We start from the raw sequence: 17141 nt of genomic DNA, 5'->3' as shown, positions 1-17141 counted from the left end.
TTCTTGTATTTCTCACATTGTTTCGTATTTCTCTCTCCCTTCCACTTACCCACCCCCCCCTGTGCCATGTGTTAGATATGTATACAACAAACCAGTTGATGGATACGCCATTGCGATATTCGGGATTGTGAAGGACCCTGAAAGGGTGACCCTGGAGGAGTCACTTACCAGGACTGAGGTGAGTGACAGCGGGCATAGGTTAGAGTCCCCGGCAATCCCCTCTCCCAATCTCCTCTATCAACCCAGTCCTCAGCCACACCCAGCCAGTCAGGTTTTCAGGATATCCACAATGAATATGCGTGAGATAGATTTGCATACAGTGGAGGTAGTACATGCAAATTTATCTCGAGGATATCCTGAAAATCTGGCTGGCTGGCTGGCTGGCTGGCTGGCTGGTGTCCCGAGGACTGGGTTGAGTACCCCTGCTCTATGGTCAGGCAGCCATCAGTTGATGCAAAGCATTTAGCATAAAGGATGATGGGGAGGGAGGGTTTTTTTTTCTCAGAACTGCCACTACCCTTCAATTTAACCATAAACCTTTCCCACCCCTACCCTCATCCTGTACAGTGAAGCTGAGGGATGAAACTGAGGCCCTGGTTCCCACTCGGTGGAATCCCTTTGCTGCTAGTTGACCACCTTGGGTGACGCCGTGATTCATGGACCCTAAAATAAAAGTGTCCCAGAAGCGATGACTTATAGCAGTGGCTCCCAGGCCTTTTCTGGGGGAACCCTGGGCCAGTCAGGTTTTCTGGATATCCTCACTGAATATGCATGAGATAAATTTGCATACACAACAATCTCATGAATATTCATTGCAAACTTCCTGAAAACGTGAATGCCTGGGAGCCACTGACGTTAAGTTTAATGAAAGTATATAAGTATTGCCATATTGAGACAGACCAAAGGTCCATCAAGCCCAGCATCCTGTTTCCAACAGTGGCCAATCCAGGTCACAAATACCTGGTAAGATCCCAAAAAAGTTCAATACATTTTATGCTGCTTATCCCAGAAATAGTGAATTTTCCCCGTCCAATTTAATAATGGTCTATGGACTTTTCCTTTAGGATGCTGCCCAAACCTTTTTTAAAGTCTGCTAAGCTCACTGCCTTTACCACATTCTCTGGCAACGAATTCCAGAGTATAATCACACGTTGAGTGAAGAAAACGTTTCTCCGATTCATTTTAAACTTACTACTTTGTAGCTTCATCGCATGCCCCCTTGTCCTAGTATTTTTGGAAAGCGTAAACAGTCTAATATACACCGTCACTGCCCCTCAGCCAGGGCCCCCTACCCGGCAATAAATACCTTCTCCGTCACAATAAATGCCTTTCTTCAGAGTGAGACCCAAAAGGATAGCTCCTAAACTGTAGACCCACATTTTAAACCATTGCCAGTCATGTGCGTGGTACCTTCGTTCTTCTCCCCTCATACCTCTCCCATGTACCCACTAGTGGCCAGGGCATCATACATCCACACCAGGATTTCTTTAGCCCACCCCCAGTATGCCTCTTGGTTTAATTGTTCAGAAAGCATGCACACAGCCACCTCTGGGTTGTAGGAGATGTTCTAGCACATTCTGGCACTTGGCAGCTGGGGTGGGATGGAGAGGATTTTCTCAATGAGTGAAAAGTGTGCCGGTGGGCTTGTTTTGCACTGGTGGCTTTTGCTAAGCTGGGCAGCTGGGTTTTCTTTGCTGAAATTTACAAATAAAACGTTGTAACTTCACTATAACTTTTCATGATATTGCCCTTCCTGCTTTAATTGCATGATGTACTCCTGTCATTGTTTTGTATGATGATTTCATTTGAAATTTTGTCATTCTTGCCTTCTGTTGAGCAATTATTTTTCATGTATTTTTATTTGGCTTACAGCAAGTTCTGATCTTTACTTTCTTTTTTCAGGCTGATTTTTTATCAGTTTATATTTGTTTTCTATTTATTTATTTATTTGTTGTCTTATATTTTTTTGTTACTAGGAGGAAAAGGCTTCTGATGCTCGGTATGCTTATTTACATTAGCTTATCGCTTTGTAAGCTGCCGAGCCGACTTTTTCATCAGCCTAAAAACCTCCAGGGGCAAAAGTTTTTAATTTATATTCTGGCTTTGCACTCCATTTCACTTCAAACGTGTACTACTACTGTTTCTGAACTTCACATATATCAGGGGCAGCACCGGTACTTATCTTTTTATGTAGTGCTATCTGTGTTGGTTTGCTTAACAGAGCGCCTCCGTTTTGTTTGCTTCTTCAGTAGACAATCCACACTGCACTATTTCTGCCGTGCCCCCTTCACTTTTTCCGTCTATCTTTTGCCCCTGGAGGTTTTTAGGCTGATGAAGAAGTCGACCCGGCAGCTTACAAAGCGATAAGCTAATGTAAATAAGCATACTGAGCATCAGAAGCCTTTTCCTCCTAGAAACAAAAAATATAATATAACAAAACAAAACAAATAAATACAAAAATAAAAAACAAATATAAACCAATAAAAATCAGCCTGAAAAAAGAAAGTAAAGAACAGAACTTGTAAGCCAAATAGCCCCTACCTGTTACACTTCTGGTGCTAAGTGCTGAGACCTCCAACCCCCCCCCCCCAAAACCCCACTCTACCCACATCTAGGTGCCCCCCTTCACCCATAAGGACTACGGTAGTGGTGTAGAGTTGTGGGGAGTGGGTTTTGGGGGGGATTTGGGGGGCTCAGCACCCAAGGTAAGGGAGTTATGCACCTGGGAGGTATTTGTATATATTTTTTTAATTTTTAGAAGTGCCCCTAGGGTGCCCGGTTGGTGTCCTGGCATGTCAGGGGGACCAGTGCATTACAAATGCTGGCTCCTCCCACGACCAAATGCTTTGGATGTCACCAGGTTGGAGATCGCCAGCATTTTTTTCCATTATCGCTGAAAAACAAAACCAGCCATCTCAAACCCGGCGAACTTTGGCATTTGGCCGGGCTAAACCGTATTATCGAAAAAAAGATGGCCGGCCATCTTTTTCGATAATACGGTTCCAGCCAGTTGTAGCGCCGCCGCCAAAATAGATTGCCAGCGATCTATTTTGCCAGCGACATTCAATTATGCTCCTCTATGTTACTCTTTCATGGTTACCATGGAGACCAGGACAGAAATGAAACAGTGTAAATAGCCTCCAAAAAGCTCAAGATGAATAAATAAAACTTCTCACAGAAACATGGAGCCAATAGCACTAGGCTAGACTCTATAACAAACTCCTTTGTAAAGATGCTGGAAGAAGGAATACCCTACACCCTATCTATTTACCAATACTTCTTTACTGTATTTGTCACTGTAACGGTACCCCTACATTGTATTTGTTGACACCAGAGTCTGTAACCACCTCTCCAGAACTATGTAAGCCACTTTGAGCCTACTAATAAGTGGGAAAAGGTGGGATACAAATGTAACAAATAAATAAATAAATTTGAGTCCATGTTTTTCTGTTTAAATTATATATAACCCTACAACAAGCTGAAGAACCTCTATCAACAATCCTCCTGCAAGTAAAAAAAAATCTTTTTTTAATTTTGTTTTATTTTATTTTGTTGCTGGGAGGAAAAACCTCAAATGTCCTTAGCTGGCGGCAATCAAACAAGCTTAATGTCAGCACATCTTGGACTATGGTCATAACCTCTTTTGATCCTCCCGCAAATATTCAAATGTACTCTTTTGTTATGTTATTTTTATAATATAATATTCTCTCAAAACACCAGTACTTGGCTCAATTCCAGATCAGACATTTGGTGCATTCTTCCTTAAATTATATTATAGCACTTAGCTTAAAACTCATGTCCCCATGAGCAAGCGATATCACTGAAGTGAGTCTATGGTATTTAAATTATATATATAAAACTTCTTCTTCAATAATTTAATGCAATAGAAGTTTCACTTAGCTTTGCTAAGAGAAACAATTGACTTCCCAACTTTAGCTCTACGCAGTTTCTCCATTTCACTTTACGCCACTTCTTCAGAAATAAATAAATACAAGGTGCGTACGTACAGCAGACTGAGTTCGTATATTTTTATAAAATTAATAAAAATGTTTGAACTGTAAATTTACATTTTTGTGTGCGCGTTAGATTAAAAATGGCCAAGGTTTCCTGAAATTAGCCGGCAACATGCTGCAACAAGCCTTCCTGAACAGCGAGGAGCTCCTGGGAGCCTCCATCTTTGTCAATGTGACTGTCTTCTCATCAGGTGAGTGACAATCCCCGCTGGGTACCACTGTCTGCATCCTGCGTGGTGTTTGCTATAAACTGACTCTGGCTCTTTCTTCCATCCCCCTCCCAGGAGGTGACATGGTTCAGGCAGAGAGATCTGGGATTCACATTGTCACCACCCCTTACAAGGTTTCTTTCACCAGGACGCCTCACTTCTTCAAGCCTGGCATGACTTTTAATTTCATGGTAACGTATCAGTCAGACATTTTTGAACCTCCCCCGTCCATCCATGCTTTAACATCAAACGCTCCTGTCTCTAAAGACCCTCTGCTGAAGAGAAGCAGCCTGGTGCCTTGTAAAAATCATTTGTGCTGTTCTCAAAGAATCGATCATGTGCTTGGCAGGAAGGTTGAACGTTGCCAAAGCTGGTGGTAGCGTTGGGTATCTGGGACCAGAGTCTTCATGGTTCTGTGACTCTGTTCCTTTTACTAGGCCGCATAGACGCCTATGCATGCCCAATACACACCAAAATGGAGTTTACCACCCAACTACCGCGTGGCTCTTGCGGTAATTTCATTTTTGGTGCACGTCCAATACACATGTCTGAAAAATGACCCCCTCTGCCTTCTCAGCTCATGTTAGTTCTGCACTGGGATAGATGGACTCTGGGTGGGATTGGAACTTGGGTCTGGTACAGTGTTCGAACCATTAGCCACGGCTACGGTGACATCCGATTAGTATTGGGGTGTTCCTAATTTATCCTCACTTAGGGTTAGTGTTATCTTTTTAACTTATGGGGAAGAGGGAAGTTGGAGGGTGTGTTTAATTGAACTTCGTGGTATCCTGGATTGTTTGTTGTTTAGGAAGGCTTTAACAACCTTCCTATTTGAAAAGTATTTTGGATTATGAGATATAAATCGTACTGATTCATTTTGAAACCCGCTCTGACTCCTGTTGGAAATTTGCGGGATAGAAAAGCTGGGAAGGGAATGGGCAGGTGGGACAGAGAAGGGCACCTGTTGGACAATGTCTTCTTGACCTGTATCTACCGAACTGCAGGCAAACCCCTTCAAAACCCGCATGGCAGGATCTGTGCTCTAGAACAGCGGTAGTACCTCTTCCCTCAGGGCTGGTGCAAGGTTACTGGGTGCCACAGACAAATCTTCAGTCTTGAGCCCCCACCCAAAGACCCCAAATTACCTCCCAGCAGTAGGGGGTGACTCTGGCACAGCGCTAAGTCCTTTAACACAGCCTCCCTCCTATCCCCCCCCCCATTCTTTTCCTAGTATCCTCCATTATCTCTCCCCCACCCCAGAAACATACCCCCAATTGTCTCTCTCCTCTACCCCATGCTCCCTCTGTTTCTCCCTCCCCCATCCTCAGACCAGTACCACTGTTGTGCAAGTCACTTTTCCACATGAACAAAGGTTTTGCTCCCTCCCTCCCATCCTATCCTTATCCCTCACCAGCTACAACCTCCTCCACTTCTCCTTTCCCAGCTCACACCCCTATGCCTCCTTCCCCAACCCCATTCCTCCTCCTGAAACTCCCCACTGCACCCCCAACTCCTTTCCTTTCCCAACCTCCACCCTGCTACGTCTCCCTCGGCATTTGCCCATTGCCCTCTCTGCCTCCTACCTCCCTGCCCATTGCTACTGTGGCCTCCCTCCTCTCCTCTCCTCTCCACTATTCTTCCTCCCTTTAATGCCAACACCATGAGGACTTTCATAACTCATTTTCCACATGCACCACTCCCTCGTTGGCAGACAAGGACTGTGGATCCCTGCCAGTTACGCTGCTCTGCCTGACAACCCCATTGGCAGGTGTCCAATGCAATGTGGTTTTGCTGCCCAGCCCCCACCCCCTTTCAAATTCTGATGCTGTAGGCCATTGCCTGGTTTTCCAAATGGTAAAAAGCAAGGCTCTTCCAAACCTCCCCAACATCACCATCACCTGTCTGCAGCTCCAATCTCCAATTTAGTTTAATTTTCAGGCTCATATTCTGCCTCCTTCCTCCCCCCACCCATTCAGGTTTATATCACCAACCCCGACGAGTCCCCGGCAGATAGAGTCCAGATCGAGGGGGACACCAGCGCCAGCTCCGAAAAGTTCAGCGGCGTCTCCAATGAGGAAGGAATAGTGCTCGTCTTCATCAACACAGGCGGAAAGGACAAAAATATGACCATAAGGGTACGTAAGAAGCCACTCATCCAGCAGTCCTACACGCAAGCTACCTAGAGATCTGCATCTGTTAGCACGTATTCAGTTCATTAATGCACACACAATTGATTTAGTGGCCACTGGTCTACAAATTAATATGCATGTGATCTCAAATCAATTCTTGCATACTGCTAATATCGCCTTTCCAGGGTTCAGTGCGGTTTACATTCTAGGTGAGACCAAAGTCAATAATGTTAGTGTGAGGTATGAAAACAGTTAAAGGCCATTGGATTAATGCATGAGACCAAAAACTTTATAGGAAAGGACAATGGATAATACTAGGAAGTAGAAATCATGATGGATTATTATGACACAGTCTTTGGGAAGAGAAAGGTTTCTAGCTTCTTCCTGAAGTTGAGGCACCTGTTTTCTGTTCTGATGGGAATAGGTAGAGAGTTCCATAATTTTACTCCAAGTACAGGGAATAGAAAGCTGAAAATCTGCTGATTTCGAATTGATTCTGATTGATTTCCACATGTTAAAAAGTTCTAGTGTGGGTTTAAAAATATTTTTGGTGGGTTTTTTGTTTAATTGTTTCATAGTGGTGTGTTTTGCATTTTATTATGCCAAGCAAAAAAAGTACAACGGATCTCCGAGATTGGGCTGACAAACTTTATTGAAGGACCCGATACAGGCCATGTTTCAGTGTAACACCTGTGTCAGGAGCCTATTAGAAACAATATAAAAAAAAACTTATAAAACTTGTGAAAAGATAAATCAAAATAACCAAAATATATGTGAACTAATATGTGATATAAAATTAGAATAATGTAATGTTTTTTAGCTTTTACTTTTTTTATTAGTATTATTAAGTTTAAATTGAATTTATAAGCACCAATTTGAAAAGAAAAGCACAAAATAGAATATCAAAATATTTCGATGCCAGAGAATGTGGTAAAAGCAGTTAGCTTTGCGAGGTTTAAAAAAGGTTTGGCTAGCTTCCAAAAAGAAAAGTCCATAAGCCATTATTAAGATGGACTTGGGGAAAATCCACTGCTTATTTCTAGGATAAGCAGTATAAAATGTTTTGTACTTTTTTTGGATCTTGCCAGGTACTTGTGACCTGGATTGGCCACTGTTGGAAACAGGATGTTGGGCTTGATGGAACTTCAGCCTGTCCCAGTATGGCAATACTTAAGTACGTATGTACTAAAGTAACAAATATCAATCAAGAAATAATCATGTGCTACTTAGGACATAATAAAAGAGGAAGAAGTGGAGAAAAGTACATAAATACTACAAAACTTTTTTTGTAAGTCTAAAGTGTCTCCACATGATCATTTTAAGTTTACATATATTTTATTATTTTAAATTTATCTTTTCATGAGTTTTATAAGTTTATCTATAGACGTGGAGGGGCATAATCGAACGGGGTGCCCAAGTTTTCCTGAGGGCGTCCTCGCAGGACTTCCTGGCGAAGGGGCGGGGAAACCTGTATTATCGAAACAAGATGGGCGGCCATCTTTCGTTTTGATAATACGGTCAGGGACGCCCAAATTTCCACATTTAGGTTGACCTTATAGATGGTCGTCCCTAGAGATGGTTGTCCCCGATTTTCGGCGATAATGGAACCCAAGGATGCCCATCTCAGAAACGACCAAATCCAAGCCCTTTGGTCATGGGAGGAGCCAGCATTCGTAGTGCATTGGTCCCCCTCACATGCCAGGACACCAACCGGGCACCCTAGGGGGCACTGCAGTGGACTTCAGAAAAAGCTCCCAGGTGCATAGCTCCCTTACCTTTTGTGCTGAGCCCCCTAAAACCCACTCCCCACAACTGTACACCACTACCATAGCCCTTTGGGATGAAGGGGGGCACCTACATGTGGGTACAGTGGGTTTGAGGTGGGTTTTGGAGGGCTCACATTTACCACCACAAGTGTAACAGGTAGGGGGGGGTGGGCCTGGGTCTGCCTACCTGAAGTGCACTGCAGTACCCACTAAAACTGCTCCAGGGACCTGCTGTCGTGGAGCTGGGTATGATATTTGAGGCTGGCATAGAGGCTGGAAAAAATATTTAAAAAATTTTTTTTTTAGGGAGGGAGGGGGTTAGTGACCACTGCGGGAGTAGGGGGAGGTCATCCTCGATTCCCTCCGGTGGTCATCTGGTCATTTAGGGCACATTTTTGTGGCTTGGTCGTAAAAAAAAAAAGGACCAAGTAAAGTCGGCCAAGTGTTCGTCAGAGACGCCCTTCTTTTTTCCATTATTGGCCAAGGACGCCCATGTGTTTAGCATGCCCCAGTCCCGCCTTCGCTATGTTTCCGACACCCCCCTGTGAACTTTGGTCGTCCCCGCAACAGAAAGCAGTTGAGGGCACCCAAAATCAGCTTTCGATTATGCCAATTTGGGGGACCCTGGGAGAAGGACGCCCATCTCCCAATTTGTGTCAAAAATGGGTGCCCTTCTCTTTTGAAAATGAGCCCATTAGGGTTCCTTTTCCAAAGCAGTGCTACCGATTAGCGTGCGCTGAATGCGAAGAGGCCCATTCAGCGCACTAAACAGTAGCACCGTTTCATAAAAGGAGTCCATGTATTTTTATATTTTTTAATATATTTTTAATATTGTTTCTAATAGACCCCCGACACAGGCGTTATGCCGAAACACAGCCCATGTCGGGTCCATCAATAAAGTTTGGATGCCAGCCCAGTCTTGGAGGCCCGTTGAGCTGCTTTTGCTTGGCTTGTTTTCTTGTGCTTCGGATTCCCTCTTTCCTGTTTGCCTTGTAGTTTATTAAGAACATTTTATTGTGATCCACCCAGAAATGTAACAATAAATATACTGACAGATTTCAACAAAACAAAAAAAAATGAATGAACATTGGAGGGAAAAAGCAGAGTTTTCCAAAAACGAGCAGAAAATATTTGGCCATGCACATCCTGAACGTTACTAGATTGTTTATGTTATGTTTCAACAATTTTTATTAATGACATCCCAGAAAGCACACATACATAATATTTTGCATCAACCGTCGTAGAAAGAAGATTAGCTTCAACAATGACATAATTAAACATGTTGTCATCAATCTTTTTACTTTTTTCCCCTCTCCCCCCTTCCCTCCCACTCTCAGATGTTCAATATTTACCTTGATGACATATTAACCGAATCAATCTTATTCCACCTTTTAAAGGTGCAAATATTCAAAACTTGACATAACTCCCCACACATCCATGTGCCGCATTCCGTCAGCAAACTTTTAACATTTTTATCCCCTTCCCATCCCTATCCTTCCCTCCTCCCTCCCCGTTCCCCCACCCTCCCCACTTCTCTCCGTATACCTCGTACTTCCTCTCTGCCTACCTGAACTTAGCTTCTGATAGTTAGATTGTTTATGTTAATATTGTAAATTGATTTGGGCATTCAATTTAAGCAGAAAGGCTGCAGAGAAAGGGTCAATATTCAGCCCCCAGTAATCAGTGGGGGGATTTTAAGTTCTGACCGCCATGGGCTGAAGTAGACTTGGATATCCAGTGCCAGGCTTTGCCCAGCTACCCAGCACTGAATGGGATTATCATGGCTGACAGAAGTTATGCAGGTCAAGTTCATATTCTGTGCAGAACGTTCCAGTTAATTGCCACTGAATATCAGCGTTTTGGCCAAGGGGAGTGATTTAACCTGGCAGGAGCCTCCCCCTGCCCAATTAAATTGCTCTGAATATTGACCGGTAAGTTTTAAATATTTCTGCATCAAAGCATCATCCAGACACCCTTTAGGGTTACCCAACCAACAAAGAATGGAACGAATACCGTGGACTACTCAATTGCTCTGGCAACCCCCTCCCTTCCCCTCCCCCCCCCCCCCCCCACACACACACACAATATCGCCATAGTAATAAAAAAACATTGTTTTTAAATGTTGACAGTTGTTTAATTATTAACTGTTTGTTTTTTATAAAGGAAAAAAGACACCTCAGCAGTCAACAGCTAACCTTGTGTATGGTCAACTGATTTTTGTACTGATTTCTTTTTCATTTGTTGGTCTAAAAACCTCCTCATTTTTTCTATATGGTGTGCTGAATCATTATATATTAATGAATTCAAGTTTGGTTATCAAAAAACAAGCATTCTTAAAAAATTAACAACAATTACATTTTTTTATAAAATTTTTATTACCAAAAGTCGGAATTGGTTTTTTTGTTGACCCTTTAAGGTTACCAGATTGCTCCAGGTCATGGAGGACAGATTGAGATTGAGCCCTCTGTGATCAAGACAGAGGATCTCTAATTAGAAAATGAATGCTATAAAAAAAAAACACAACTTAAAGGGTTGCATATGTACTTGTATGCCAAGTGGTGCTTAGATGGCAACTCTGGCTGCATCAACTAAGACCGGTGATGGGCTGGCTTGTACGGTCTGAGTTCCCCCCCCCCCCCGCATATAGCAATCCAGTTTGGAATGGGCTGAAGAGGACTTTGACGGAGACTCCAGTAATTTGAAACGTGAGGATAGTGACAAGCAGATTTTTACGGTCTGTGTCCCGCAAACGACAAGACGGATTTGGGTAGGCTTTGTCGGCAACTCTAGTAGTTGGAAGAGAAGGACAGAGCCGGGCGGACTTCTACGGTCTGTGTCCCAGGAACACCAAAGGAAGACCATGATCAAGTATATAAAATCATGTTCATTGCTGATTTAATCTTGAATTAATAATGAATATGACTTTTGGGCAGATTGGATGGACCATTCAGGTCTTTATCTGCCATCACTTACTATGTTACTATTATGAGCCAGTCTGGGTTTTACTTTCACTGCTCTCATGGAAGTAAAACTGGCTAAATCTGTCTTCATGACCTGGAGCCATCTGGTAACTTCTTTGTGTCTGATGCCCCCACCCCCTAGTCAGATTCCTTCTTTTATTTTCTCTTTTGCATGCTTAGAGTTTAGGGGAGAAGGGATGTCTCTTTCCGCCATTTTTTTTACTTGGATAATTTGGGATTTTAGCTCCATCAGTGACACTTTCTAAAGCAATTACTCCTCTTTGTATTAGCCCAGACTAGGGGTTGATGATTGTGGTGCTGGAATCTAGATCCATATCTTTGGAGATAATCATCATCTTTTTGTTTTTTTACACTTTGTTTTCTTTGAAATGAACCTGGTTGGGTACAGGTCAGGACCAAGGACCCCAGCCTCCAGGAGAACCAGCAGGCCGAGGCTAGTTTAGTGGTGAAAGCCTACACGCCGCAATCAAGCAGCTCCGGCAATTACTTGCACATCGGGGTCGAGTCAATGGACACCAAACTGGACAACTTGCTGAGGCTCAACCTGCACACGAAAAATGCAGAGCAAGCAGTGAGGGAGAAGATAAAATACATAACCATCCTGGTAAGCCCAGGAGCCAGGCCCTGGTGGTTGGGATCTAAGCTAAGCCAGGCCAGTTTCCGTGGTGATCCATGGACTCTCTGTTCTGGCGGCCATTTTCTGTGCTTCTTCTCTTCAAGAAAACTTCAGGGCATACACAACGCTGTACAGATACACATAACAGCCCCTGCTCTGTGCAGTGTACAGTCTAGTCAAGGCAAATAGAGAACACGAATAAGTGTTTGGGGAGAATTGAGGAAAATTATGTAAAATCTCAAGGCTGGTTAATAATGATTTATCTGGAGATAAGGACCAATTTATCTCATTGAACAAAACAGAAAAAATTGAATGTCTGCCCCACAAAACAATCTGTATATGGAAAATGGCAAATGGGGTGGGTAGGTGAGAGGCAGGGCAGGTGAGTTTCCAGATTAACATCTGCTTCCTGGTAAGTAATGCATTTCCAAGAGAGTAGTGTTCACACACTGTGATAGGCCACCAGAAGCCTAGTTGTTTTAATATATAGGCCATTCTTGGCACATATGTGGAAAGTTGAACTCCATGGCACATGGTACCTGTTCTGGTTTTTAAAGACTCCTCTGTCCTCCCACCATAAACATAGGCCTCAGTGCTTGCAAAAAAAAGAACTACAATTCCCAGCATGCACTTGGAACCAGGGCTGGCTTGGCCTGTCTCAGATGACCTGGAATTACTTAATAAGTCCAACAGACACTGCACAGATGCCCGTGCTGATAATTATTTTGATGTACAGGCTAACCCTTACCAGGTGTCCTTCCCTCCTTCCTCCACCAGCTGCTTAGCAAGGGGAGACTCGTCCAGCAGAAGATACAAACCAGGGAGCCTCAGAGTGAGCTGACCTCCATGTCGATTCAGGTGACACCAGACCTACTGCCAGCTTTCCGGATTGTGGCCTACTACTTCCTATCACTGACCACCCACACAGAGGTCGTGGCGGACTCCATCTGGATCCACGTGACTGAGAGCTGCATGGGTACAGTAAGTGTGGGGGTACAGGTAGGGTTACCATATGGCTCCAGAAAAAAGAGGACAGATTGAGCCAGTCCGGATTTTACTTCCATTGAAAGCAACGGAAGTAAAATACAGACTGGCTCTGTCCTCCTTTTTCTGGAGCCATATGGTAACCCTAGGTACAGGAGGAGACTTAGGGGTTAGAGTGCTGTATTCTCAGGAGGCATCCTAGATTTCAAAACTCACTTCTGCCACTGACACTGTGTGACCTCATGGGTGAGTCACTTTATCCACCTGTGTCTCAGTTCTAATCCTTGGCTCTGTCACTGACTCTCTGTGTATAACCTCAGTAGTATGTCATTTTATGTCTCTGTCCTTTAATTCTAATCCCAGCTCTGTCACTGACTCTCTGTGTGCAGCCTCAAGGTGAATTACTTTCTCTCCCTGAACTTCAGTTATAATCCTTGGCTCCGCCACTGACTGTGCGAGACCTCAGGATGAGTCACTGTATCTCCCTGTGCCTCAGTTCTAATCCCCGGCTCTGTCACCTACTTTCTGTGTGTGATCTCAGGGAGAGTCACTGTATCTCTATGTACCTAATCCCCGGCTCCGTCAATGTCTGTGTGTGATCTCAGAGTGAGTCACTTTACCTCTTTGTGCCTCAGTTCTAATCCCTGGTCCCGTCACTGTTTCTGTGTGTACAATGCTGGAAGGGGATGAAAGAATCCAGTACTGGCTCAGCGGGTTCCTGGTAACCAGCAATTGTCCTGTTTAAAGCATCTCCTTCTACTTGACAGCTGAAGGTCAGCGCAGTGAACGAGTTAGAGCAAGGGAAGATCTACAAACCGCAGGAGAAGTATAACCTGGTAGTCACCGGTGACCTGAATGCAATCGTGGGTCTGGTGGCTGTGGACAGAGCCATTTTCGTCCTCAATGAGAAAAACAGGTTTTCCCAAAAGAAGGTACAGTGACATATCTCCTCCAGTTACCTGCTGAGCACTGCAAAGCATCTGTGGCGGCAGCAGTGACAGCGGCGACAATCACACTGTCCCGTGGGCAGGGGAATCCTCTGGATTTTTGTTTCTGTGAGATCATGGCGGTTTCCTGAGTCTCAACCTGCTTCCTTTCCTGTCTTTTCCCCGCACAGGTGTGGGCTACCATAGCGAAGAGCGACATTGGCTGCAGCCCGGGAAGCGGTGCCGACAGCCTTGGGGTATTCAGAGACGCGGGTCTCGATGTGGTATCCAACTTGGGCTTTCAGACCCAGGCGAGGAAAGGTAGAATCAGAGAAGTGCTCTGCGAGAGTTCACCAACAGAATAAAACAACAAAAAAGCAAGGGTGACAAAGAGAAATCCCAAAGGTTGAATTCCAATTGAATGTTTTATTGCGTTGAAAGAAAGAAAGACTCTACATGAATTCATGTTTCGGCCAAACTTCATCAGGAGTCCGATCTCACGACTTGGCATCAAATAAAGTGGTGCTAAACATGCGAATACACCTTCATAGAGTTACAGCAAAATGAGTAGAAAGAAATATGGCACGAGCATCCAAGCTGACCGTGTTTCTTGAGATAAGCTTGGTTGCTCTTTACATATTTTTCCTACTCATTTTGCCGTATCTCTATGAAGGTGTATTCGCATGTTTAGCACCACTTTATTTGATGCCAAGTCGTGAGATCAGAGCAGTGGCGTTCCTAGGGGCGCTGACACCCGGGGCGGTTGCCGATGCGCCCCACCACCTGGGTGCAGCGTGAACCCCCTCGTCACCCCCCCACCCTGGCGAAAGAACCCCCCCACCGGGTGCACGCCGCTGGGGGGGGGTGCCGCGCGCCGGTCAGCTTCGTTGTTTCCATGCTCCCTCTGACCCGGAACAGGAAGTAACCTGTTCCGGGGCAGAGGGAGCATGGAAACAACGAAGCTGACCGGCGCGCAGCACCCCCCCCCAGCGGCGTGCACCCGGGGCGGGCCGCACCCACCCCCCCCACCCCCCCACCCCCCCCTTAGTACGCCACTGGATCAGAGTCCTGATGAAGTTTGGCCGAAACATGAATTCATGTAGAGTCTTTCTTTCTTTCAACACAATAAAGCATTCAATTGGAATTCAACTTTTGGGACTTCTCTTTGCCATCTTTGCTTTTTTTGTTGTTTTTTCCGTTGGTGTTATGCAAAAGCTTTTTTCTTCTTCTGCTTGCCTCGAGAGTTCACCCCATCAAATAATAAGTCAGAAATTGTGGTGGTCATAGCTCTAATTGTAGGAGAGGCTCACTCTGGGGGGTCTTCTCCTTAGGCGCGCTGGTGTTTTTAGCGCGCGTTAAAAATAGGCACGCATTAAACACCAAAGACACCCATAGGAATACACTGGCATCTTTAGCATTTAGTGCACGCTTATTTTTAGCATGTGCTAAAAACGCCAGCGCGCCTTAGTAAAAGACTGCCTCTATCTCCCTGTGGTGTGTGAATGCAGAACATCCCTTTTATACTCCACATGCTATAAGTGGGGTAATACCAGCTTTTCAAACATCCACAAAAAATCCAGGTATCAGTCCATCCATCCATCCATCCCAGAGCTGGCTGAACATCCTTTTCCTAAGCGACATTCAATTCGGGGTGCAGGGGGGGAGACGAACATCATTAATTCCCAGCCAGACTCTTTAATTACTTCACAATGTTATGTTAACATATAGCCCTCAAATGGTCTCTTTGGGTGACGGGAACTCTATCCTTTTCTCATTTCCAGAGTTGACCTGCCCTCAGCCACCCATGCGCAAACGGCGAAGCTTCACCATAGTGCAACGAAAACTTCACAAAGGTAGCCAGACAGTACTGCGCCCTCTCCTTGTCCCTGGTCTGATTTCTCTCTTTTTCTTTGACATAGCTTTTGGTGTTTTGAGGTGTCGCTGTTCTGTTTGTGATCAGAATTCTCCACAAGCAGAATCCTGGGGCCTAAAAAGTGAATGCAGCACAGACAACTGAAGCAAGCTGTCAGGGAAGGGGAGTGGAATGCCCTGAGACATCAAGTTAAAAATATGCTCCTTAGTCCACAAAATCATTCAAGGAGATGCACCAGCCTACATGTCAGACCTGATAAACTTACCACCCAGGAATGCCAAAAGATCATCCCACACATTCCTCAATCTGCACTACCCTAACTGCAAAGGTCTAAAATACAAATTCCTCCACGACCCTCCAGACCGGTCAAGACGCGTGGGTTATGTCCTCCTACCAGCAGAGGGAGACTGAGAAACACTGAGCTTTTGAATACTGTATATATAACCTGTGCAGAACATCCACTAGCCAGTATTTTCTCAGTCTCAGCAGAGGTAGATGGACAGCCTGTGCAGTCTTCAATAGTCTGGTGAGGTAGTTTGACTATTCGGTTAAGGGGATTTTCTCTTATTGCCAAATTTATTGGTTTTGACTATTCCCTGTACGTGTGTTAAAAAAAAAAAAAGTGCTTCGGGGCCCTGGGTCCGGTGGGGCCCAGTTTTTCCCCCTGGGGTGTTACACCTGTGTTCAGGTCCCTCCCCCTGTGCTGCTCTCTATGGAGATTCTGGCAGCTTTGTGCCTCGGCTGCTTTTATAATATTGTAGCCTTGAGTGCCCCCCACTTCTCAGCTGCCAAATTGGGTTGATGTCTCATTAAGAGCTATCTGAGGCTATATCTATCTAGGAACGGATGGCAGGTTCGATTACTGTTGGTAACGAGAGAGAGAGCAGTGCGAGTGATTGTTGTGGGGAAGCGGTGAGTGAGAAGTTTTGACGCCACTTCGCACAGCGTGTTGTGAGCTTTGGAGTTATGGCAGGCAAACTCCTCCGGTGTCGCGCGTGTTCGCGCCAAGGAGTAGAATCTCCGGGAGGTCAGTGCCGGTTGTGCGGTGAACCGAAGCAGGCCTCGCCGATGGCGGCGCCCCCGGTGTTGGTTGCGGAGGTTCCAGCTATTTCGGGGGGTGTCGGGGGCGGCAGGAGCGCCGGCAGGGACGGCGTCAGCGAATTTAGTTTTGGCGGAAACGTCCGCCATTTTGGATACCGCGCGTCCCGCGGAATCAGCTGTTTTTGGCCCTGCTGCTCCTGTGTCGGCTCCGAATGTGGTGCCTGAGGGTACAGGAGGCGTTGGTTTTCCTCCGGAGTTTGTTTGGACCCTCTATCAAGCCTGGAAGTCGGGACCCCCACCTTTAGGGGAGGGGACTAGTTCAGCACTGGCTAAGAGGCCTCGGTTTGAGTGGGACGACGAGGAGGGAGTCTCTCCTGTAGGATCCGAAGGTGCTTTTAGTGATATAGGGGATCCTGAGGGGTTTGAGGGCTCTCAGGATCCGGAGTTGGTGGTTCCTGGGGAGGATCCTTCTGTAGTGAGGATTTTTCACAGGGAGGAGCTTGTGGAGCTCATTGAGCAGGTCTCTTCCACTCTTAAGTTTGAACAGCCAGAGGCGGCTTTGGGGGAGGCTAGACAGGTGGATCCCTTGGTTAAGGGAATTCA

The 17141-nt window shown here is 45.3% G+C and overlaps 1 protein-coding gene across 2 annotated transcripts in view; it reads left to right on the top strand.

Annotated features, from left to right (window-relative positions):
• The window catches only part of LOC115466075 (complement C3-like), a 65403-nt gene that overhangs the window by 8001 nt on the left and 40261 nt on the right, over window positions 1–17141 (top strand). For both annotated transcript variants that reach the window (XM_030197088.1, XM_030197090.1), the window contains exons 8-16: window positions 76–178; window positions 4087–4204; window positions 4298–4413; window positions 6199–6357; window positions 11487–11702; window positions 12492–12695; window positions 13466–13630; window positions 13816–13945; window positions 15406–15477. In XM_030197088.1, the coding sequence (XP_030052948.1) occupies window positions 76–178; window positions 4087–4204; window positions 4298–4413; window positions 6199–6357; window positions 11487–11702; window positions 12492–12695; window positions 13466–13630; window positions 13816–13945; window positions 15406–15477 (1283 nt within the window). The remainder of the gene's footprint in view (window positions 1–75; window positions 179–4086; window positions 4205–4297; window positions 4414–6198; window positions 6358–11486; window positions 11703–12491; window positions 12696–13465; window positions 13631–13815; window positions 13946–15405; window positions 15478–17141) is intronic.

The sequence above is a fragment of the Microcaecilia unicolor genome, chromosome 3, assembly GCF_901765095.1.
Source record: "Microcaecilia unicolor chromosome 3, aMicUni1.1, whole genome shotgun sequence".
Taxonomy (NCBI): Eukaryota; Metazoa; Chordata; class Amphibia; order Gymnophiona; family Siphonopidae; genus Microcaecilia; species Microcaecilia unicolor.
Note: the sequence above shows the minus strand (reverse complement) of the source record. Positions and strands in the feature narration are given on the sequence as shown.